Genomic DNA, 23,062 nt, shown 5'->3' with positions numbered 1-23,062 from the left:
GAACGACAGTGTTAGGTGTCATAATCTCGTATCTTCTCCTCTTAGATAATGCCTGGCGCCTCCCAGCAGGACTGTAGGAGAAGAGCATCTACCAGGGGTGACTGGGTACTGTAGTTCAGAAAGGCAAGCTTAGGTCAAACTGCTCTCACAATTAAAGTAGTGGAAAAGTGGAACTCAGTATCTACAAACCCTTTGCAGTGCTCAAGTGCCTCAAGTCTGGGTTATAAATAGCACGAAAGTGTCACCACCAATGACTGCCTTGTATTTACTTTATCATACTGATTCTATTTAAGTTACACTGATGGACTTTTATGTATTGTGCTGTTTTATGTATTGTATTTGTAGATCTTTGTTTTCTGTGTCTATCTGCCCACGGACAACTCTGGCAAGTCTGGTACAATTAACTTTAATTGTGCAGTGACCCTGTAAAATGAATCCTAAAATAAATCATTAAAATCAGTGGTGGAGAGTGACTGAGTACATTTACTCAAATACTGCATTTAAGGTACAATTTTGAGGTCTTTTTTATTTTTATTTGAGTATTTCCATTTTATAACAAAAAAAACAGAGAACATTCAGATTTATGAAGCTGGAATTAGAGAATTTTAACTTTTTTTCTTAGAAAAGTACACAAAGCAATAAAATCGATGATCAAAACAGTTGGCGATGAATTCAATTTTTTATAATGCTTTCCGAGACATCTTCACAAATACTCTGAAACACAGTAAAAACAGTGCACATACAGTATATAATCAAAAAAACAGGGCAAGTAACCAAAATATCTCAGCAACATGAAAGCGAATGTACCCTGAGTTAAGAGAGTGTTTGATTTCAGACCAACAGAAGGCAGAGTGTGTGTGTGTGTGTGTGTGTCAATAGCAGTCCACTATGACTTCTTCTCCTGCTTGTGTGTCTGGATGAGTGTGAGCAGCACTCGCAGTCAGTATGTCCTGCAGCAGAGACAGAGGAGAGTTGTGGACGTGGTCGCTGCTCTGAGTCAGGACGTCCAGCCTCTCGTCTAAACCCAGAGACCTCAACACCTCGCATACACCAACAATCACCCCGTCAGTAACACCGTCCTTTAGCACACCACAGTCTTCTGAATCGTCATTGAAACTTCTCTTTCCTGCTATGTCCACCTTTCTGGCCCCATCACTCTTCTTCATCCCCAGTATCTTCCTGATCTCCTGCCCCCAGCCCCGGTCAGGCAGCTCACAGGACACCCCGACAGCGTCATCTGCCACCGTCTCTCTGAGTGTTATCAGCAGTTGACAGGCCTTCAGACCCACAGGTCTGTCGCAGTCAACCAGACCGCTCAACGTGGCTGAGATGACTCCGAGCTCGACCAGATTGTTCAACACTCCGGCTAAATCGGACTCCACACCGTCTGTGTGTTGACCAGTGTGTGTGTGAAGTGTATACGCCTGGTTGGAAACTAAACCATAGGGGTGCGATGGAGCTTGATGTGTGCCTGAGTTCTTCTTGTAACGGCGGTGACCTGAAAAGGCTTCGTCCATCAGCAGCTCGGCCAGCTCCAGCGTGTGAACTTTGACCTCCCAGTCCAGATCTGCGCTGCCCAGTGAGAGAACGGAGGGCACACACTGCATCAGGAGAGAGGTGCAGGAGGTGGATAATGACAACTGAGGCAAGTCTGAGGGGCGTGAGGAGAACCAGGCGATGAAGTACTGTACGACAGCCCTCCTGGAGAATCCCTCTGTGTCCTGGGAGAGAATTTCAAGCAGCCGGCTCACGATTTCACCCTAGAATGACACAGAAGTTTATCAATAACACGCTGATAAACACTGTAGAGCAGCCATGTGAGTAGTTTTTCAGCCTCAAGTGTAAAACATTTCTGCCCACCTCCTCCTGACCAAGTGCTGCCCCCTGCTGCCAGTTGTGTGCCAGAGTTTTTGCCAGTGCAGAGATGGCGCTGGCTCTCACATAACTCTCTGTGTCCTGAAGCGCCTCCTTCAGGAGACGAGTGGTACAGCACCCTCCCAGCAGAGCCTCTGACACGTCACACTCCTCCTCGATCAAGTGTCCCAGAAACTCCACTGTCGAGTCCCTCACCTCCCAGTGCATGTCACACACCCGCTTCTTCACCACCTCGACGAGATCTAACAGGAAAACACATACATTTAATTTCACTAAGTTCTGTGTGTGGATCCATCACACAGGAGAGTTTTTAGAGGTCAAATGAAGAAGATGCTGGTGAATGTTACCTTGTCTGAGCTGGTCTGTTATAAAGGAGAGGTCTGTAGGCACACTCGTCCACTTGACTAAGGCCTGGTAGGACTTGTGGAGCACCTAAAGGAACATAGGCAGGGTGATTTAAATACCAGAAAACAACACAAGATAATGATTTACAGATCAGATTTACAGAGACTGAATGTCCAAAGATATTGAAACAACACCCATCATAATTTCTCAGATCCAAGGTGATGTCCAGAGAGCTCGTTCTGTCGTTTTTGTCTGACCAAAAACACCAAAGATGTTCAAATTTCAATGATGTTCAATGATTCATATATCTGAGATGCTGGAACCAATGAATGTTTGGTATTGTACCAAAACAGCTCCTGATTAATCTAATCAATCAACTAACAACTTCAGCTGATACAGTATGTGTAGCTCACTCCACCACTTCAGTGACAACTGAGCAAATTTCAGGCACTACTGGAGGCCATGAGATGTGGCTGAATGCTCCATAAAAAATGTCAGTGGACCTTTAGTTAATATCATAACACTGTTCCACTCTCAAATATATAGTCTCTATACATGACACAATGTTTTATCAGTAAGTGAGCAAGCGTTTGCACCGAGTGGGGGTGACATCGGCAATCAGATTTTTCCAGCTCCAAATGATCATTATAAAACCGGCCTTTCAAAATCCACTATCGGTTGATCTCATCTATTTACATTGTGTGGAGGAGAGCTTTGTTTTTGAAATACCATGAGCATTTTCCCAAAAATATTAAGACTTTTCCCAAAATGTTATGACTATTTCTAAAAACTGGAAACTTTCCTGACAAAATTATAACTTTGACTTGAAATAATTTGAGTTTATTGTGTTGTCAGATTTCTTCAAAAATAAAATAAGCCGTATACATGTATGTACAGACAGGAACACAAACACAACTTACAGTCGGGTCAGAATCAGGATTGTCCAGATATTGGATCAGAACAGTGAACACATCATTGACCTTCTCCTTCGCTCCTGAAACACACAAGATGGAGGACACATGTTAAATGTTCATCCTGAAAACACTTTCTCACACAAAAACGCACGCATAACGCATATACAGAAGAATTTAATTGTTTAGGGTCGTATTTTTGACTTCTGATCTCCTGTACGGTTCTGCTTTGTGTTTCCAGTGTTTGCTTGAGAAGTTTGATTACTTCGCTGTAGATTTTTCAGAATGTCATACCTAATGTTATATTGCCAAGTTAAATTCTGCTGGCTGTCTTTCCAATAAAGTTTTCCTTTAAGCTGAATTAAAGTAGTTTGGATCATCCCACATACACACACAGATTTACCTGGGCTGCTGTTGAGAGCCGTCAGAGCCTCTAGAGCGCATTTCTGAACTTTGCCGCTGCCAATTACATTCCTACACACCTCACTGCAACCAGTGGATGAGGAGACACCACTGCAGATCCTTAACAATGACAGAACTGCAGTGATAATTAAATCTGGAGGACAGGGGAGGACACCAGAAGGCTGGGGGGAAGAGAGAGACAATGGTGTTAGTTTGCTTCACATGAAAAAATGCAGTCCATTTTCTCTCCTCCTTCTGTGTTGTGCTTACAGCCTCACCATGAGTGTGATCTGTGGTGTGTTTGTCAGACATACACAGATCAGAGAGATGCAGGAAGTTTTCCCCTTCAGCTGCTCTAACATTGACAACTGATGCTCGTCTGCAGCAAGAACAAAAATATATCTAGTTATAAGGATGCTTTTCTTTTTCATTCTTACTTCCTTGTGTATATCTGTGTGTTTTACCAGTGGTGTTTGTTCCCAGAAGAGTCTGACCAGCTATAATATCGAGAGGTAGCAGCAGTATTCTCACAGCCCGAGCTGTGTGGACAGTATCGCTGGACAGACACACAGAAAAAGAAGAAAACAGCACCCATGTGGATTAAAATACTGGTCAGCAAACCTCTACAAACTGAGCTTGTACTGGTGACGGTGACGCCACATTCTGTAAGGGAGTGTGAAGTCGAGCTGTGAACAGATGCTTACTGGTGACCTCTGTGAAGAAAAGCAGCTGCAGCGCGAATGAGGCCAGAGGGTTTGTTAATGTTCAACATGGATGATAGCAGACGGGTGACACGTTGGTCCGGGGCGCGTTCATCAGTGCCGGGGCTGCAGAAGACAAACATGGACATTGTTTAACACTGAACCGATTCATATGTATAAGAGGCATCATATGTTCAAGTAATTGATGAACTGACTATTTGTGAAAGGGAAAATTTCCCTCTTTTGTTTTGCATGATTCAGAATACATGAAAATGTGTGTTTTTTTAGTTATCCGCAACCACAAGACTCCTTTTTCATACATTTTTTAAACTAATCCACAAAAGCTTTATCTTAAGCTGAATTCGACTAAGCTCAACCTTTGAATTATTTAGGAAAATACAGTATTATCCATAGGTTAAGCCTTTGTTACAAGTGGGGCTTGATGAAACTGCCTATGAAGCAACGTAATTATCCTAAGCAGACAAAACACAGATATAAAGCCTGAATAAGCAGCTGAATATCTGACCTTTCTATATGTTAGGGCTTTACTCAAAGACATTGTACAGGTACATTAAGTCAGAGAACAGTGTCATCTGTCATTATACATACATACATTCATACAATACTGTTTCGAATGAGAGAGCCAGTCTACCTGTATGCAGCCAGAATGGCGTCCATTAGAGGCAGTGTGAGCTGACTGCAGCCTGCTGCCACCAGTTCCTCCAGAGGGTCCGATACTGTCTGGAGCAGCTCGTCCCGGAGAGGAGGCCCAGCCTGGTTCAGGAGCAGGGCCAGCAGTTTGAGGATCTGCAGACTCTGATGGAGCTGTTTGTTTTCTTTGGGAACAAGTGACTCCTTAAGATACTGTGAGATCGTCGTGACAACAGCTGTGTGGATGGAGGTTTGTGTCCTCCCGCCATCTTCTTCTTTCTTATCTAGACCATTACATCCTGCAGAAGAGACTGGCTGGAAGAAGATCAGGATGTGGGCGAGCAATTGATTGGCAGCTGAGGCAACAAATAGACTTGCGTCCGTCTGGAGGTGAAGGAGCGGTTCAATGAAATCTGCAAAGTTAGGAAAAGAGATTTCAGTTCCAAAGAGGTAATATTCTCTGCCTTTATTCCTAAATATCACCTGCCTCCGTCGAATCAAATTCCTTTTTATAATATACAAAATATGTAGTGTCACCTGATTGTACAAAGAAGCTGAGAGCCTTTGGGTGCAGCAGCAGGTTCTTTAAGCCTTGGATCCAGCCAATCCTTAAGCAGGGATCCTCCCAGAGTCCTACTTCCTGCCAGCGCTGAAGGTTGAAGACCAGGTCCAGAAGAGAGCATTCCTGCAGAGAGTAAGGCATCACCACAGTCAGACCTCGTCAGTAACAATTCAGTGAAAGTAAAAGGTGTCATTAACTCTACCTGAAGCATTTTGAAGCCTTTCTCAGTGGCAGCCACTAAGCCGGTGAGTTTGAGAGTGAAGGAGAGGACGCCGGGGTCTGAAGCTGTGTTGGAAACCACAGCGGATATGAAGTCCTGCAGGCATGGGCAGGCCTCCAGCAGAGATCCCCCTTCATCAGGACAGATGATGTACATGAGACAGAGCTACAGATCTACCAATCCACGGCTGCAATAAACCCTACTGGGAGATCCCCTGGTCCACTCACTACCTTCTGTGTATATAATTTTCCTTCGCACACGTCACATTTGTATTATAAATATTATTTATTTATTTAGGAATATGTACCAATCATTTTAGTAAGAAAATTATAAACCTATCACAGACACAGGGCCCTTATCAGTTAGTTTAAAGATAGAAAATTATTTGCTGATAATCGGTTGACAGAGCATCTATTGCGATCAAATAAATGAATTGTCTGAGTCACATTTCAAGCAAAAATTCCAAACAATCATTGGCTCAAGCTTCTCAAACATGATGATTTGCTGATTGTATTTCTATAATATGATATAATAATAAATATGTCACCTCGGGCTCTGGGAAATTGTGTTTGGCAGTTTTCACTATTTTCTTCCATTTTATAAAGAAAACATCAATCGATGAATCAGGGCAATATTATAACGTAATCGGGATCTGAGACTTTAATTCAATATAGATTGTCAATACTTTTATAGCGGTATATGGCGAGTGTTGTCTCTTCCTGGTTTTAAAGGCTGCATTACATTAAAGCGATGTCATTTTCTGAACTTATCAGACTGTTCTAATTATTCTTATACTTGTCCTTACTGACGTAGTTATTATATCCACATTACTGGTGATTATTTATCAAAAATCTCATTGTGATCTCATCAAATTCTGTATCACAATAAAGCCTGAAAATGTTGCAATATTATTTAAAAGGTGCGATATGTAAGAAGTGGTCACCTCTCAAATTCATACTGTAAACAAACTGGGGGCAGCCTAACACCAAAAACTGTTAACTGCTGCTAACTGTAGCTGCTGTTAGCTCAGTTAGCCATGCAGCTGTCGATGCAGACTTGGAGCTTGGAGTCATACCATGATAAAGGACTGGCTGAGGCTAGCTGGTTAGCATGCTAACTTCAGTAAATATCTCTGCAACACCTTCTTTGTCGTCACGTCAAAACAGATATTTCTTCACATTTAGCTGAAATATTTTAGTTTGAATGTTTTAAAATAAAATTCTTAGACAACGCACCTTTATTTTCAGTTCATATTAGTGGTGCGTATTCCCAAACAGAATGGCAAGTAATCAAAGTACTCCAAATAATTATACTTTGGGGCCCCTCTGGGTCTGTGGTCACTTTGCCATCGTATCCATCCAGTTACCTGGGTGTGGTGGAGGGACACCTTGACTTAAAGGGGCACTATGTAGTTTTGGAGATGAAATTCAATTTAAGGATTGTAATATTTACAATATTAATAAGGTAATAATACACACTCCGAAATATCCATATTTTCCATAAATGAGTAAACAAGCTGTTCTCAGAGGGAAAATAAGGTCCCCAGAACACTGTATGAAGCTGGAAAGGTGGCAGGGTCCGCCACATATAAACAAAGCACAACAGTATGAAACTGTGTTGTTCTTTAAGGTCAGTTTGTTGATTCAGTCACGAAAACGAGTTTGTTTATTTAGTTTCTTCCAGTCTTTCTCTTCTAATTAAAATGTCTTCCCCAAAACTACATAGTGCCCCTTTAACTGTCTCCAATTCACCTGACTAACATCCAGTAATCAACAGAGGAGGATATGGGGAGGTCAGAGAGGGAACTGGAAACCAGTAAGAGCAGAAGAATGACAGACAACCAAAACAAACTCTCCCACACAGTTCAGTACTGACCAGCCTCGGTGAGCCCTGTGAACCAGTCCAGCAGTTTCTCCAGGCTGGTGTCATCGGGCAGAGACCTCCCTGAGCCCGCCAGCACCTCACACACACCGGGCAGCAGCGACACACACTCTCTGTCCATGGTGCTAACGCGTGTGTGTGTCGATGAGCCGTCGGCACACATTAGAGTAGACAGCTCACAGTGCTAACTTTACAGCTATAGTTAGAATAAAAGCACACATAGCTAACACCGACTCACGTGTTAGGAAATATAGCTAGAAGCTAAGTTATGTCACTGCTAGCTAAAATAGCAAAATGTAGTTTTCCCTTGTAGTTTAGCTAAACGTCCATTCTCGCGGGAAACAGTTCGGATCTACCGGTGCGTGGCTTCCCTGCTCTTTCTTCTCTCACTGTAAAATTTGAGGGTCATAACCACGACGCCTGCAATTTTTTACGGATCATTAAACATGTGGATAGGTTTAATCACACCTGCTGGCGCTACGTACCTCCGGTCCCCATGTGTTACAGCTTTAACTTCCCCCCGCAGCGCTTCACCGCCAGCGAACAAGTTCCGGTGTTGCGTTTCCGTCACATCGTCCATTTTCACATTATCGCACATGGTGCCGCACCGGCGGACGACCGTCAGCCTCTTCTTTTTTGGGATTTTGCTCTCCTGTAGCGAGAAATCCGACTCTTAGTCCTGTTAAATGCAAGAAACGGTGGATATGGTGGACGACCCCGAGTATGAAGAGGAGGAGCCCTCTTTCAGCGACCCGGAGGACTTCGAAGATGACATCGACGATGATGGTAAGAGGCGGCAGGAAAAAGGCCGGCTTTGCGGCCTGTTGCTAACAGCTAGCTAAGAGCTACCAATGGGCTCAACGGCGGTGGTACTACATATGCTACAAAGCTAGCCAACTAGCCGGTCCCTTTGCCTCCCGGACATGAATGTCTAAATATTAAAGTCGGATTATAAAACAGATATACCACCATTTTCCGTGAACGTGTCCCTAACAGCAGTTAACATTAGCCGATATGATCACATTGTCGTTTCACGCCCATTGAAGCCTCACCCAGACCCCAGACACTAACTCACTGTGGCCTTGTCGCTGTCAGCAGGAAAACTGAAAACGCATAATCAGTAGGAGAAGCTGACTAAAGGCAAAAATGTTATTGTTGCTGTATGAATGGATAGTTGATGTCAATGCCACTGCTGTGGTCTTACAGTCTGTGGTTTGCACGAAGCAGCTGTTAATAAAATCTAACCTGGCTTTGACGTTAATCCTGCTGAGGTGAGTCTGGTCCCTAATGCCCACCAGGTCTGCAAATACAACGTGAACTAATTACATCGGTTTGACCATGGAAAGCCCCCTTTTAATTGGGATTGCTCTGCTGCAAGTACATCATGTCACCAAGCTGAGATGAATAGTCTGATACATCAGCACTTCATTAAAACTTCCCTATGCGAAGTGCATCATGTTCACATTGTGTAAGAGATGAGTTGGTTCAACTGTTTGGTCCTTTTTGGAGGCTGTAGTATGTAGTGATGTGGACCTGCATTGCGTCACTAGTAGTTTTTAATATGACGTCCACCCCTTGTGTACCAATGAAGGTAGACTCCACATTAGAAACGCCTCTCAGGATCAATCAATACAATTCAACAGCACCATAAACAATCTAATATCTAAATCAAAACCATAAAGTTGTATTAATAGTTCTCTAAATCTTTAGATTGCATTTGCTCAAGTGAGGTGTATCTGATAATCTGACAGTGTAGTGAACTTTTTAAACACTAGTAAATTCAGGCTATTGCTATTTTCACAGTGTACCACCTATGCCGATGGGGGCTACTATATATATGTCTGAAAATTGCACTTGATACGTGTCCTAGGGGCGTGTTGGTTAAGGCATATATACACCTGCTACATACTTGGTTCAAGTCCAGCTGAAGACCTTTACTGCATGTACCCTCTCTTTTCTCCCCCCATGTTTCCTGTTTGTATTTTACTCTGCCACTCTCAACTAAAGGCAGAATCTTCAATAAAAATTCATCTGATAATCATGAGTCTCATTTAGTTTAAATTGAGACTCACTGGGGCATAGAAATGTATTTGGAAGCCCCAGCTGCCACAGACAGATAAGTGACTTGGGTTATTGTTTCCCTCCCTAATCCTCTCACCTTTTCTTTATTTTCTCTTCAGAGCTCCTTGGTGACATCCTGAGGGAGAAGCCCCAGGAGGCTGACGGTATAGACTCGGTGGTGGTGGTGGACAACGTCCCCCAGGTGGGCCCAGAGCGATTGGACAAACTCAAGAACGTCATACACAAGATTTTCTCCAAGTTTGGCAAGATCACCACTGAGTTCTATCCAGAGGCTGATGGCGCGACCAAAGGGTATGTTTTTTGCTCTCTGTCTGCTTTATGTCAGTATTCTCCATTAATGCTGAATTTGATGTTAAAAAAGACTTATGTCTCATGCAGGTACATCTTTTTGGAGTATGCGGCTCCTACGCAGGCCCTCGAGGCAGTCAAGAATGCAGATGGGTACAAACTCGACAAACAACATACATTCAGGGTCAACCTCTTCACTGACTTTGACAAGTAAGTTTGCAGTGTCTGATGAGAAATACAGTAGCTGTGGCGGTAGTTATATGTGAGACAAGTAGATTAATTCTGTTTATTCTGTTTTTACAGGTACATGAACATCAGTGATGAGTGGGAAACTCCAGAGAAGCAGCCTTTCAAAGACTTTGTGAGTGTTTTTTATTATCTTAATAACAACAGAAAAAAATAGCCAAAATCCTGTATCCTCCACTAACTCTGTGTGTCTGTCTGTTCAGGGAAATATGCGTCACTGGATTGAGGACTCAGACTGTCGTGACCAGTACAGTGTGATCTATGAAGCTGGAGAGAGGACGGCCATTTTCAATAACGATGCCAAGGACCCAATCACAGCAGAAGAGAGAGCCGTAAGTAGCACACTGAAATGAACGGTCGTATTAATGTTATTAAACCATCGTGGTTTGCTTGTAAAACTAATAACGTCTTTGTGTTTCAATGCAGCGCTGGACAGAGACGTACGTGCGCTGGTCTCCTAAAGGCACCTATCTGGCCACCTTCCACCAGCGTGGTATTGCGTTGTGGGGCGGCGAGAAGTTCAAGCAGATTCAGAGGTTCAGCCATCAGGGTGTGTCCCTCATCGACTTCTCGCCATGTGAGAGGTAACCAGCTATGCTTTTTTTTACTGTGTATCTATATCTATAGATGACAGATGTGAATTGATGCTGAGATAATTTGCTCGACATACATATGTAGCTGTTTGAATACATGTCAAAACTAATGATAAAATGTGGCAAAGTTATAGAAACATAGTCCTCCTTTCATTTATTATTATGAATTGAATTTAATCTTTCCTTTTAATGCAGCAGAGACATGTGCAGATGAGTTTAAAGCTGCACCAGTGTTGCTGACAATTCTTTATGTAGAAAGAGAATCACTGCAATATTAATTAATACAAATTAACAATAAATATGTATCTCACACAGTGAAATATGAACAGTTGCAGAAAACTAAATATGACACAACTTATTTTTTCACAAGCTACTCGATCCAAATACTGAAGATATTGGTTAAAAACTATTAAATAAGTAAATAAGCCTAAAATATGGATAAGAATGGATAATGTTGAACTGTGCTGTTTCTGAGCTGTCTGAAGCTCCATGTGTGGTTGTGATGCTTTCCAGGTATGTGGTGACCTTCAGTCCGCTGATGGACACCAAGGAGGACCCACAGGCCATCATCATCTGGGACATTCTGACTGGACAGAAGAAGAGAGGTTTCCACTGCGAGAGCTCTGCACACTGGCCCATATTCAAGTCAGTACCCTGTGCTTCTTTGTCTTTTCTATCTCCTCCACCTCCTTCTCACATTTGCTGCTGCTTCAGTCACTGAATATATTATAATGGAACATGTTTGAACTTGTTTTCAGGTGGAGCCATGATGGAAAGTTCTTTGCCAGGATGACCACAGACACTCTGAGCATCTATGAGACTCCAGTAAGCAGACTTAAAAAAAAGGATATAGTTGTATTTATTTTAAGTGTGAAAGTGATAATAAAGCTATGTTTCTGCTCCTTTCAGTCTATGGGCCTGCTCGACAAGAAGAGTCTCAAGATTACCGGGATCAAGTAAGAGTCCTTGCTTTTATCATATTGTTTCTTGTAATTGCATGCTTTAAATTGTGGCAACTCTTTAGAGATATTAACAATAATCTGTGTTTTGTATCTACAGGGACTTCTCATGGTCTCCTGGTGACAACATCATAGCATTCTGGGTTCCTGAGGACAAAGACATCCCAGCCAGAGTGACTCTGATGCAGTTGCCTTCCCGTCAGGAGATCCGTGTTCGCAACCTCTTCAATGTTGTCGACTGCAAACTGCACTGGCAGCGAAATGGAGATTACCTGTGTGTGAAAGTGGACAGGACTCCGAAGGGAACACAGGTACATGTGTGGGCAAAAAAGAGGGCAACCGCCTGAGACCTCGCTGGTAAAAAATCAAATGCTAAATGTATTTATCAATCTTTTTCAGGGTGTGGTCACCAACTTTGAAATCTTCCGCATGAGAGAGAAGCAGGTTCCTGTTGATGTGGTGGAGATGAAGGGTAAGAATGTAATAAACACAAAGTAACACTGGTTGTCCTCTGTAGAAAAATCAAAGCCTTATCTATTGTTTGTTTTGTGTCTGTCTCTCCAGAAAGCATCATAGCATTTGCGTGGGAGCCCAACGGCAGCAAGTTTGCCGTTCTCCACGGAGAGGTTCCCAGAATCAGCGTCTCCTTCTATCATGTCAAAAACAACGGCAAGATTGAGCTCATAAGTGAGTAGATTCGACAGATGTTCTAACTCTCCTATTGAAACTATTGTTGCACAGTCTGGGTCACCTCATAATCTCCACTGAATGTGACACAATGTCCTCTTTCTACAGAGATGTTTGACAAGCAGCAGGCCAACAGCATCTTCTGGAGCCCCCAGGGACAGTTTTTGGTGCTGGCTGGACTCAGGAGGTCAGTTAAAACTGTTTGTGTTTGTGTGTGTGTGCCTTACAGACACAAGAAGCCACTGATGACAAACTAAATAACTTTTCTGACACCTCGTATGAGAGCTAAGCTCCTGATTCTAACTCTGATCTGAGGCTCAATGTATTGTGTATTTGCACGTGATGAATGTCTTTTTGTGTATGGATAATCTTCTCTTTTCCTGTGTGTGCAGCATGAACGGAGCTCTCGCCTTTGTGGACACGTCAGACTGCACCATGATGAACATAGCAGAGCACTACATGGCCTCTGATGTGGAGTGGGACCCCACCGGTCGCTATGTCGTCACCTCCGTCTCCTGGTGGAGCCACAAGGTACATGCCGCTCCTTGAAGCCAGAAACACTCATCATTTTTCTTTTCCTGTCAGAACAATTCACTAGTGGTGGTTTGGAAATTCACTCAAATCCTTCTCCCTCTACCATGTGTTTTTTTTTGTGTGTGTGTAGGTGGACAATGCCTACTGGCTGTGGACATTCCAGGGCCGTCTTCTTCAAAAGAACAACAAGGACCGCTTCTGTCAGCTGCTCTGGAGACCCAGACCTCCCACCCTGCTCAGCGCAGACCAGATCAAGGTACTATTTTAACAATACAAAGCATTGTTTCCACCAAGCAGTTCAGTTTAGTTGGCTACACATTAGAACGGTTATTTTCGTGTTTCTGTTGGCAAACGTTGTGGATGGTTGCAGTAGAACCACTCCATCCCACCCTGTACTGTTCATACCCCTTTGAGGTGAGTTAAGTAGATGCTAAAAGGTGGAGTGAAAACACTGAACATCAGTGATTGGTCCAGAGAGAATCGGAGCAACAAGAGTCGTCTCTTGTCTGCACTCTAAAGAAGGATCTCCCAAACTCTCCTGTTTTTCTGCAGTCTTTCTGCAAGAGCGAAAGTGTATGTTTCAAGGGGTAATATAATCAAAGTGTTTGGTGGAATACAATTTATTGTATCTGTGGAGCCAGTGATGACAAACTAAATAACTTTTCTGACACCTCGTATGAGAGCTGCACTGCGGCTCCTGATTCTAACTCTGATCTGAGGCTCACATCTACAACGTCCTGTGTACTGATGCAACACGTACTTGATATTGTATTAGTCGTACTTTGGATTTGTGGCCGTGGAACCTTCCTTTACAGTGAATTTCCCTCTGCCTCTTTCAGTTGATCAAGAAGGATCTGAAGAAATACTCAAAGATCTTTGAGCAGAAGGATCGTCTGAGCCAGTCCAAGGCTTCTAAGGTTTGACTTGCTTGTTTTTTTTTTTACTGATCCAGACACTTCACATCTGTGTCATTTGTCATTTTTGGTAATCGTCCTCAGGCTGAACACATTTTAAGTTGTGATTCAGTATTTATAGTTTATAAGCTCAAGACAGTCTTTTTTAAGATAAGATATTTGAGTAATAAAATCGGTACATCCTGAGCATTGTTCTCTGCTATGAAGCTGAATGTGTTATGTGTGTGTTTGTGAGTAGGAGCTGGTGGACAAGCGCAGGTCCATGATGGAGGACTATCGTCGCTACAGGGAGCAGGCGCAGGAGACCTATCAAGAACAGAAGAGCATCCGCCTCGAGCTCAGAGGAGGTGGGACTCCTTAATCTTGGCTTGTCTTCCTCCACTTTCCTAATCTTAAATTTAGAAAAATGTTTGACATTTGTTTCTGTCTTTCAGGAGTGGACAGTGACGAGCTGGACAGCAACGTGGACGACTGGGAGGAGGAGACCATTGAGTTTTTTATCAACGAAGAAATCATTCCCCTTGGAGATCTGTAGTCCCCTACGCAGGTGACACTTGCACACAGACATGCAGACAGTTTGAAATATCCAGTTAATTAATTAATTTAACACTTTGTAGTCCATAGCCCGTGGTTTGTCCTGTCTAAATTTCAAACTAGGTGTAGCGTTGCCACGACTGGTTGATTGAAAAACAATTAAATACAGACTTTATAATAATTGATGAAGTCATTTTAGTCAGTTAAAGTAATTTTCAAGCAAAAATGTCAAACATTTGTTGGTTCCTGCTTCTTCAATGTGAGGATTTGCTGCTTTTCTTTGACATTCATGATAGTAAATGAAAAGTATTTGGGATTTAGACTGTTGGTTGGACGAAAGAAGCACTTTGAAAGACGTGTTGGGTTGGCAAACAAACTTATTTTCTCATTTATCTGTCGATATTTTCAGTTTTTTAAAGCGTGTAAACATTTTCTAGTAGAAACCCAAAACTAAAACAATGATCCCACACTACTTAACAACGTCAACAAATTCTGTCAGACTATTTACAGACATTTTATAAATGTTGTCCCAGCTCACTCATTCCTTGTGCAGCTGCTGAATTGAGTGACTGAAGGTTGTTCTTGTTATGTGTACTCCTCACCCAATCCTTACACAACATGTCTGCCTTCTATAATGAATTGAGCCTTTAAGATTGGTGTATTTTTCCCTCTTCCTGTGTTTTTGTAAACAACCCAAAATGGTAGCACACACTGGCTCTGTATTTAACCTGTTCTTCTCTCTCTCTCTCAGTCCATCCGTTTTTGTGTGGAAGGAGGAGAGAGGAGCTGCGTCATTGATTGGAGAAGGACGACGACCACGCTGTGAATCTTGGGGTTCCCACGATCAAGAGCCTCAACATTCAACCTTAGTGACATCATCAAAGCACGCCTTGCGGATCAGCAGCCACATCGAGGGACAGGAGAGAATACTTTGTATTGAATATTTTCTCTTTGTCTCTCACCATCATCCGCCCCATTTTTTTTCTCTGTGGAACTTGATATTTAGTAAAACTGCCTCCTCTTTTCTATTCATTAGTTGGAGACACTCTCTCTCTAATCTCAGCCCCGACTCTTATTGGACTTTCTTCCTCCGGGGGTTGTTAATGAACTAGCTTCACCATGCTAGTGTGTTATCACAGGGCAGCACAGAGTGCCATACCAGTGGGGGGTGGATGTGTTGTGACTAAACAAGTAGCCTTGTTAATAAATGTGCTGATGTGGCACTATAGTGGCCTGTACCCTCCTCCTTTCAGACTAGGCTTTCACACAGGGAGGGGGTGCGCAGTGGGAATAACTTTAAATAAACATTCAAACACAATGCTACCTGGCTGTGTCTCTGAGTTTGGTTCTTTTATTGCAGAGGGAATCCTCTATTCTGTCGTCCTGTTCAGACCTGGAAGTGAAATTCAAGATTCAAATTAATTATGTTTATGTAGAGCACAACCTATTAATTTTTGTGGCCAATGCCAATACAATTATCCAAATTTCAATATATCGGCCAATGTACACACTTTTTTCAAATGATCCCTCAAATGTGGATATCAAATGATATTAGAGCAAAGTAATCAGTAAACCTACAGGGGGTTTAATAATTCTAAAATACCCAAAACAACTTTTTCTGCATTATAATAAGTTTTGATTTCAGTGCATATCGGACAACACATACGTTGGGATAGAGAGATCAGTGATAGGCCAACGTTGGCCAACCGATGTCGTCATTTTATGTAGAACCAGGGTTTTACAATGAAATGAAATGATAAACAAAAATAAACAAAAAGATCAAGCTGGAGTGGCATCACTTTGGAAGAGCTAAATGCTGAATACAGGTGGTTCTAAAGGAATTGAGTCATTTAATCACTGATTGTTTATTTACACAAATTTCACCAACCTTTTTTGATAATCAGTTGGTTCCAGCCTCTCAAATATGAGGACTTTTATTTTTTAAGTTTTTAATAACTTTAGCGTATCTTTTGACTGTTGTTTGGACAAAAAAAAATGTTAAGACCGCCTCTTGAAAACTGGCATTTTTTTTTAACAAATTTCCTAAATTTTACAAACAAATAGGTTAATCAAAAAATAATTGACAGATTGCTAGCAAAGATATTTGTCACATACAGTTCTGAACATACTGATGATCTATTTAAACATTTGATAGCTCAAATGCCACATTGACAGAAGGTCAAGGATGCACATGTTGGATAATTTATCAGTGTGACCGCAGATGCGTCTCTTGATCATACGGGACCACATTTGTCTTCTACTTAAAGGTGCACTATGCAGTTTTTAGGAAGACATTTTAGTAAGAAGAGAAAAAACTTCATGACTGATATTTTGTATGCCTAAACAAACTAAACAAACAAGCTCTCTTTGTTTTCATGACCGAATAAACAAACTGATTTAAAGGACAACACAATTTCATACTGTTTTACTTTGTTTATATGTGGCGGACCCTGCCACCTCTCTAGCTTCAAACTCTTTTCTGGGGACCTTATTTTCCTCTGAGAACAGCTTGTTTATTCAGTTATGGAAAAAAATAAATATTTTTGAGTTTGTATTATTAACTCTTTAATGTTGTAAATAAAAAAAATGGTGAATTTGAATTTCTTCTCCAAAACTACAGTGTCCCTTTAACCAGTCTCATCCCTTTCTACAAAAAATGTTCTGTCCATTGCAATGTTGAATTTAAGAGGATTAAAAACATCTGTTGTTTGGAACAAATCACATCTCATGAAGGGCTCAGAGGCTGCAGTTAAAAAGCACGTGTGTTTCTGCTTAAAATCCAGCTGTTGACATATTCCCCAGCTGCCACTAGAGGTCGCTGTGTTGATTTGTAAAAAGGTTTAACTGAGGCCATAAACTGCTCGGAAAATCTGCTTAAGGGGAAGTTTATTTTGGCTCAGATGGTTTTAAAATTCTTTAAACGTAAATCAAAAATATTTGTAAGTCAAGGTCACTCACTGCTTTATATCCGCTGTGTATTTTGTGGTCCTGAAAGACTTTATGCAACCGTGATCATGGGTTTCTCTCTGTTTGTCTGGACAGCTGACCTGTTATTAAGGTGAAAGTGATACAGAAGTTTCTACATACATTTATAAAACCATCCCTCCTGCGACTCACAGCTAATTTAATCTGCTTGTGGAAAGCACGATACAATGTAATTTCTCTTGTGTGCAATAAATAAACTGTTCTGCGGTCGTGGGAGGTTTTGAAACAGTGCATACTCACAGTTCAGTTGTACATTTCTTATTCAGCATTTGTGTCACTGTTATCAAGACAAACTCCTGATACAGGGAACAGTTAGTTCTTGATGTGCCAGCACCCTTTAGGTTCGTTAGTCTGCAGAGTTACTCCCTGATGGAAATGTGAGGTCAGACAGTGAATATTGATACTGTAACCTGCACTGATCTTTAACCTCATTAACCCGAACTAATGCACGTTCAGACTCTTGTACAGATGTTCACTGACAACATGAACAGAATAGTCAACTAACAACTGGTTTATGGACGATATTTACCCGTTAGGATTCCATTAGATTGGATAAATGACCAGGTTATACACACTGTACTGTATTTTAGAGATACTGAGTTCCCCACGACAGCCAGAAACCAAGAGGAAGGTCTGTTGGTTGTTTTACTTTGGCCTACTAAATCTTTTTTTTACCCACTTGAATCAGCTCTGTCCAATTACCGATCCACCTGGTAAACCGTAAATCTGATGTAACTGTGTTTTTTCAGTGAGGTCTTAACTTTCAGCAGACTGCTGCTGGTGAGTGGTCGAGTCCTTTTGATGTGGGAAGCGAGCAGCCACCCCGTCATTTTCCCATCAGCTCTCAGATGTTATAAATACTCACTAAGAGACAGCTCCTGAGCCCACGTTCCATGTTTAGACTTTCACGAGTGGCAGAAAAGACGAGAGCTTACACACCGAGTTACCAGATAAATGGAAAACACCTAAATATCTCTTTAATTTCTTAAATCTGACCTTTAATCCCGTAATTATGACTTTTCTCTCACAATTACGACTTTTAAATCTCATAATTGTGACTTTTTATCTAACAATGCTGACTTTTATTTCATAATTTAGATTTCTTTTATCTCATAATTATGACCTTTCAGCTCATTATTGACTTTTATTTAACAACTTTGAGTTTTCATCTCATAATTATGACTTCATATCTAATGATTATGACTTTCTATCTCATGATTGACTTTTATCTCATAATTCTGACTTTTTAAAATCTCATTATTGACCTTTGTTTAATAATTTTAACTTTTTATCTCACAGCTATGGCTTTGTTTTCTCATTATTGACTTTCGGTAACAATTTGGAATTTTTTGTCTCATTAACATGACTTTTCATCTCATTATTGACCTTTGTTTAATCATTTTGACTTTTTATCTCATAGTTATGACTTTTTATGTCGTTATTGACTTTTATTTCATCATTTTGATTAGTTTGTCTCGTAATTTTGACTTTTTATCTCATAATTTTGACTTGTCAGCTCACGATTATGACTTTGTTTTCTCATTATTGACTTTTCTGTAACAATTTGGAATTCTTCTCATTAAAATGACTTTTTTAAAATCTCATTATTGACTTTTATTTAGTAATTTTGACTTTTTACCTCATAATTATGACTTTTTATCTCATTATTGACTTTTATTTAGTAATTTTGACTTATCTTATCTTATCATGTTCACAATCTTTATCTCATTTGTATGATCTAGTATGATTTATCTAATTTATTTCCTCTTTTTTGTATTTTATATTTTATATTTATTGCCAGAAAATTTAATTTGATACTAAAGTATATTCAATATCAGGAAAATTATGACTTTTACTCGAGTACTTATTCTTATGGGTGACTTTCACTTTTATCCAAGATATTTAGGTAACACTACTTTAAATATCTTCCTGCTGCTGACTGCAGTGCCTGACTCCTGCCCACTGAGTGGAAACTCCCTCTGTGGGTGTGTAAAATGGGAGCATGTGTGGAGGAGACCTGGAAGAGTGGGTGACTGGTGGCCCCACTCTCGCGAGATTTTGCTGAATGCTCTGGGGAGCGTAGACCGCTCCGGTCGCGTCGAGCCCACTCTGTCCCGTCACAGGGCTGACGAGCGGGCGCACGGGGCGGACACTGAGCCGGCGACAAAGGGCTGACCGGCCGGCACCATGGAGCTCATCTGCCGGGTAAGAAAACACACAACCTCCGGACATTTGTTGTCTTTTTTTTTCTTTTTTTTTCTTTCTCCCTCAGACGGAACAGATAAATGTTCAGACCGGCTTAATTGCCGCCGTGATGCTCCTGGTGTGAAGGGCATAAAGGGAACAGAACCGGGCTTTCTTCCACCTCAAAGAGGAGCATGATGAGGAGGCTCGTGTGGAGAAAGAGCAGAGGAGGCTGTGGAGAAAGACATGAGATGAGAGTGTTTGTCGTCGGTGCATGTGCGAGAGGAAAGTGTCCGTGTGCATGAGAGGGGGACAGTGTCCGGGGCGGCCGGTGAAAGGCCACATTGTAACCTGTGTACTGTATAAATTAAGGCTGTGCTGAGACGAGGACTGGGAGGATGTGATGGGGGGAAAAAAAGAGGAATATTAACTGAATTAACCCTTTAATGCACAACATGAATCAAAAGTGGACACACTCAGTTTTTATTTTCTTTATGGTATTCCTCAATTAACTTCTTGTGATCATAACAAATCCTTACTTTTCTTTCCCCTTTCTTACTTTTAGAATGAAAATAACTTTTTTTGTATCACTGCTTTCTAATGCACAGCATGAATCAAATATAAGCCCTATTTATTATCTGTCTAATTTCATGCATTGCTCAGGGTTTGACTTAATATATCTCGGTATTCAATGAATATTGTGATTTTTGATACCACAAATCATCATTTTTATTTTTCCTTTCTTACATTATGAACACGTGTTTGGTATTTCTAGGTAAATTTTACACGTATGTGTTAAAAAACATATTTATTCACTGTTGAATTTGATAGGAACTTTTGATGGATGCAAATGTTTGCACTGAGGAACATAATTACTGTGACATTTCACAACTCATCGTGGCTGATTTACATCACAGTCCGACACTTGACAGGTGTTTTAAAGTTAAATGTAACACGCACTGGTTCTGACAGGTGTGTAGTTGTGATCAAAATGAAGTTAAGTGTAATTCCATTAAGAAGATCTCTAGTTTAACAATTGTTTTACCAAAGAAAAATGATTTATATCTTGTAAAAGAAAATGATAATAGTTGAACTTTAGGTTACAAATATATCAAACACTGTCAGCAAGCTAGCTTTTGACACATTTTCTTCTAGCTAGCTAACTGATGGTTGACAAAGAAACACATAAACGTAATTCAAATATTAAATGTGTATTTTAATTTATGTATTTACACGTTTTGTTCTTCGACATAAAATAAATAATTAAATTTAATTATAAAGCGCTTACGTGTCTTAAAAATGAGAGTTGCTAACGAGTGTCTAAATGAGACTACAGAAGTTGTCACGGACATTAAACATCATCGCACCGAACACGGAGACTCATCTATTCACCAGTCCGTCTTTATAGGCCGACTTTAACTTTAACAAACTGTTCTAACTCTAACTTTACAACTCATAGATTGATTAGTTTATAGAAACATGTATAGCAGCTGTGCAGTTTACACATTAGCTTTTAACTTCTAGTCATTTAATTTACGCTTTAAAAATCACAAAAGTTCAATAATCGCGACTGCTGGGTGTGTAATCTTTTTCTAATTTCACAGTCTTTTATTTCACTAGTTTTGTGACAAACTGATAGTTCCTTGAGTTAAAGCTATGGTCTACGATTTGAAAGAGTGGTCGTTATTATTAACATTATTTAGAGGGTGGTTATGGCCCAATAGTACGACCGACGCAACGTTAAGAGCAAAGGGAACCGAATAAATCCATTCTGCCTAGCGCCTGCAAAACTGCAAAGAAATTGACCAATAGGAGCGCTCCGGCCCGCATGGCTGCTATTGGTCAATTTTCCATCCAATCCCCTCGCTCACTCTCCTGCTCCTGGCAACGTCTCCTTCCAAACCACTTCTGCAATTGAAACTACAAGCGGCCTGAGCAGGTAAGCTTTCGTCTTTGTTGGCGATGTTGTGACACAGATAACTTTTATTTCTTATGACTGTGAAAGCTGCCGTTAGTTTTTTTTCTGTGTTATTAGATGACGTCGAAACAATTTCTGTCTCTGCATTATTGTCAACACTTGTTTACTTGTTCTACGGAGACGTTAGCCTCTATGTTAGCATTGTAAGCTAAAACTGCTATCATGTTTACACCAAATCAGCCTATTTATTTGCTCGTGGCAGCTAAATGAAGCAGCAAGTAATGCAAGTAAGATGAATGAATGGATGAATGTCTGGCTTTATTTCTCCATAACAACCTCTTGCCCAGTCACTACTCAACTGTTTTGCTAACCCTCCTCCCGGTCTTGTCCATTTGTTTTCAACGAATATGATGGATTATTGTATACGCATTATGATGTGTGTATTTGTGTGTCTTATCTGTCATAAACAAGAGATTACGGTTTACGGTACCTTTTAGAAGTGGCTAACTTAGCTGTTGATAAGTAGTAACTTATTACCTAGCTGTAACGTAACGTAGCTGTAACATGCTAATGACGTTACGCTAGCTTGGCTGTGGAGCTTAGCTGTGGACATTGTAATGACTTACAAGATTTACGTTAGTTTCAACATGCATTGTAGTAACTTTACCTGTGAATCCGACATAGTTAGTCCGCATTCAAAGCTATTTGGTGCTTGTTGCGGGAGGGGGGTGTGTCGTGGGAGGCTCCGAGGGGAGAGCGATACGAACTCGAGGGGTGTGTGTGGGGGGGATGCTTTTTCAAATCTTTCTCAGATTAGACCATAACTTTAACGAACATCATATGTGTTGTTCATCGCACAATTCAAATTGGATCAAAAAATTATTTGTGTCTCAACATGAACCAACATGCACACTTTTTCTGAAAAAAGGTCCCATGGTGGTGACTTCACCTTTATAATTACTAACTAACTGACTTAAAAATTATCATTATAATATATTTTTTTAAAATACTCACACTTGCGTACAAAAGTAATTTGTTACCAATGTGTTTAAACTTGATTTAGGAATACAAAAACTAGAGGCCTTCAGAAAGAAATCAACAACCTCAGCAGCATTAAATAGGTCGTCAACAAGCCGAGAAAGACGAGGAAGGTCTCATATTTTCTCAAAAGTCATTAATACATGTAAATTGTTACATGGAGCCGCTTCACATGATGCAATAATTTGATTTCAGAGATGAAGCAATGAAACACTGAGCCACAGAAAATAAATAAGGGTAATTTTGACGTGTTGTGTAACTTGTGTAGGAGTTTGCACAGCTTGTGTTAAACAGTCTGCACCTACCTTCATGAACTGCCCACATTTCTTTAAAAGCAAGGAGAAAAACAAGTTGGCTTTTCGACAGTATTACAACTTACTCTGCAAACTCGTCACTGAGTACCACAGACACACAGACAAATATTTGGATGTTTTTTCTTTTGTGCATGTTCCTACACGTGTGTGTGTGTGTGTGTGTGTGTGTGTGTGTGAGTGTGTGTGTGTGGGTACAGCGTGTGCCCGACACAAGAGAGTGAGTGGATGTTGATGTTCT

The 23,062-nt window shown here is 40.9% G+C and overlaps 2 protein-coding genes and 2 non-coding genes across 4 annotated transcripts; 3 read left to right on the top strand and 1 right to left on the bottom strand.

The window, feature by feature from the left end:
• Positions 1–499: 499 nt before the first annotated feature.
• brat1 (BRCA1-associated ATM activator 1) lies at positions 500–7,902 on the bottom strand. Its single transcript, XM_073482042.1, has 12 exons — positions 7,543–7,902; positions 5,650–5,798; positions 5,423–5,570; positions 4,887–5,298; positions 4,238–4,360; positions 3,998–4,089; positions 3,812–3,912; positions 3,535–3,715; positions 3,141–3,214; positions 2,223–2,307; positions 1,861–2,117; positions 500–1,760 (listed from the first exon to the last, which is right to left on the bottom strand). Exons 1-12 carry the CDS (start codon positions 7,709–7,711, stop codon positions 873–875), a joined length of 2,679 nt encoding a protein of 892 aa, XP_073338143.1. The 5' UTR covers positions 7,712–7,902; the 3' UTR covers positions 500–872.
• Positions 7,903–8,114: 212 nt separating this feature from the next.
• On the top strand, positions 8,115–15,708 carry LOC140994517 (eukaryotic translation initiation factor 3 subunit B). Its single transcript, XM_073464184.1, has 19 exons — positions 8,115–8,334; positions 9,729–9,921; positions 10,009–10,128; positions 10,222–10,279; positions 10,368–10,496; positions 10,591–10,748; positions 11,271–11,402; positions 11,516–11,582; positions 11,667–11,713; positions 11,817–12,027; positions 12,116–12,188; positions 12,281–12,403; positions 12,512–12,590; positions 12,796–12,934; positions 13,068–13,193; positions 13,777–13,854; positions 14,090–14,198; positions 14,286–14,398; positions 15,137–15,708. The coding sequence occupies exons 1-18, from the start codon at positions 8,235–8,237 to the stop codon at positions 14,384–14,386; spliced, it is 2,043 nt and encodes a 680-aa protein (XP_073320285.1). The 5' UTR covers positions 8,115–8,234; the 3' UTR covers positions 14,387–14,398; positions 15,137–15,708.
• On the top strand, positions 12,641–12,722 carry LOC141006989 (small nucleolar RNA SNORD60). Its single transcript, XR_012179988.1, has one exon. It is a non-coding gene; the product is annotated as a small nucleolar RNA SNORD60 (small nucleolar RNA).
• Positions 13,573–13,660, top strand: LOC141006982 (small nucleolar RNA SNORD60). Its single transcript, XR_012179987.1, has one exon. It is a non-coding gene; the product is annotated as a small nucleolar RNA SNORD60 (small nucleolar RNA).
• Positions 15,709–23,062: the final 7,354 nt, after the last annotated feature.

The sequence above is a fragment of the Pagrus major genome, chromosome 1 (assembly GCF_040436345.1).
Source record: "Pagrus major chromosome 1, Pma_NU_1.0".
Taxonomy (NCBI): Eukaryota; Metazoa; Chordata; class Actinopteri; order Spariformes; family Sparidae; genus Pagrus; species Pagrus major.
Note: the sequence above shows the minus strand (reverse complement) of the source record. Positions and strands in the feature narration are given on the sequence as shown.

Excerpts from the sequence above, each read along its gene's own strand:
- brat1 (XM_073482042.1), bottom strand. The coding sequence starts at position 7,711 with ATGTGTGCCGACGGCTCATCGACACACACACGCGTTAGCACCATGGAC. Across the intron at positions 5,799-7,542 it reads CACAGGGCTCACCGAGGCTG|GGGGATCTCTGCTGGAGGCC; the intron begins GTCAGTACTGAA and ends GTCCTGATGAAG. Across the intron at positions 2,118-2,222 it reads AACAGACCAGCTCAGACAAG|ATCTCGTCGAGGTGGTGAAG; the intron begins GTAACATTCACC and ends TTTTCCTGTTAG.
- LOC140994517 (XM_073464184.1), top strand. The coding sequence starts at position 8,235 with ATGCAAGAAACGGTGGATATGGTGGACGACCCCGAGTATGAAGAGGAG. Across the intron at positions 9,922-10,008 it reads GCTGATGGCGCGACCAAAGG|GTACATCTTTTTGGAGTATG; the intron begins GTATGTTTTTTG and ends TGTCTCATGCAG. Across the intron at positions 12,404-12,511 it reads CGGCAAGATTGAGCTCATAA|AGATGTTTGACAAGCAGCAG; the intron begins GTGAGTAGATTC and ends CTCTTTCTACAG.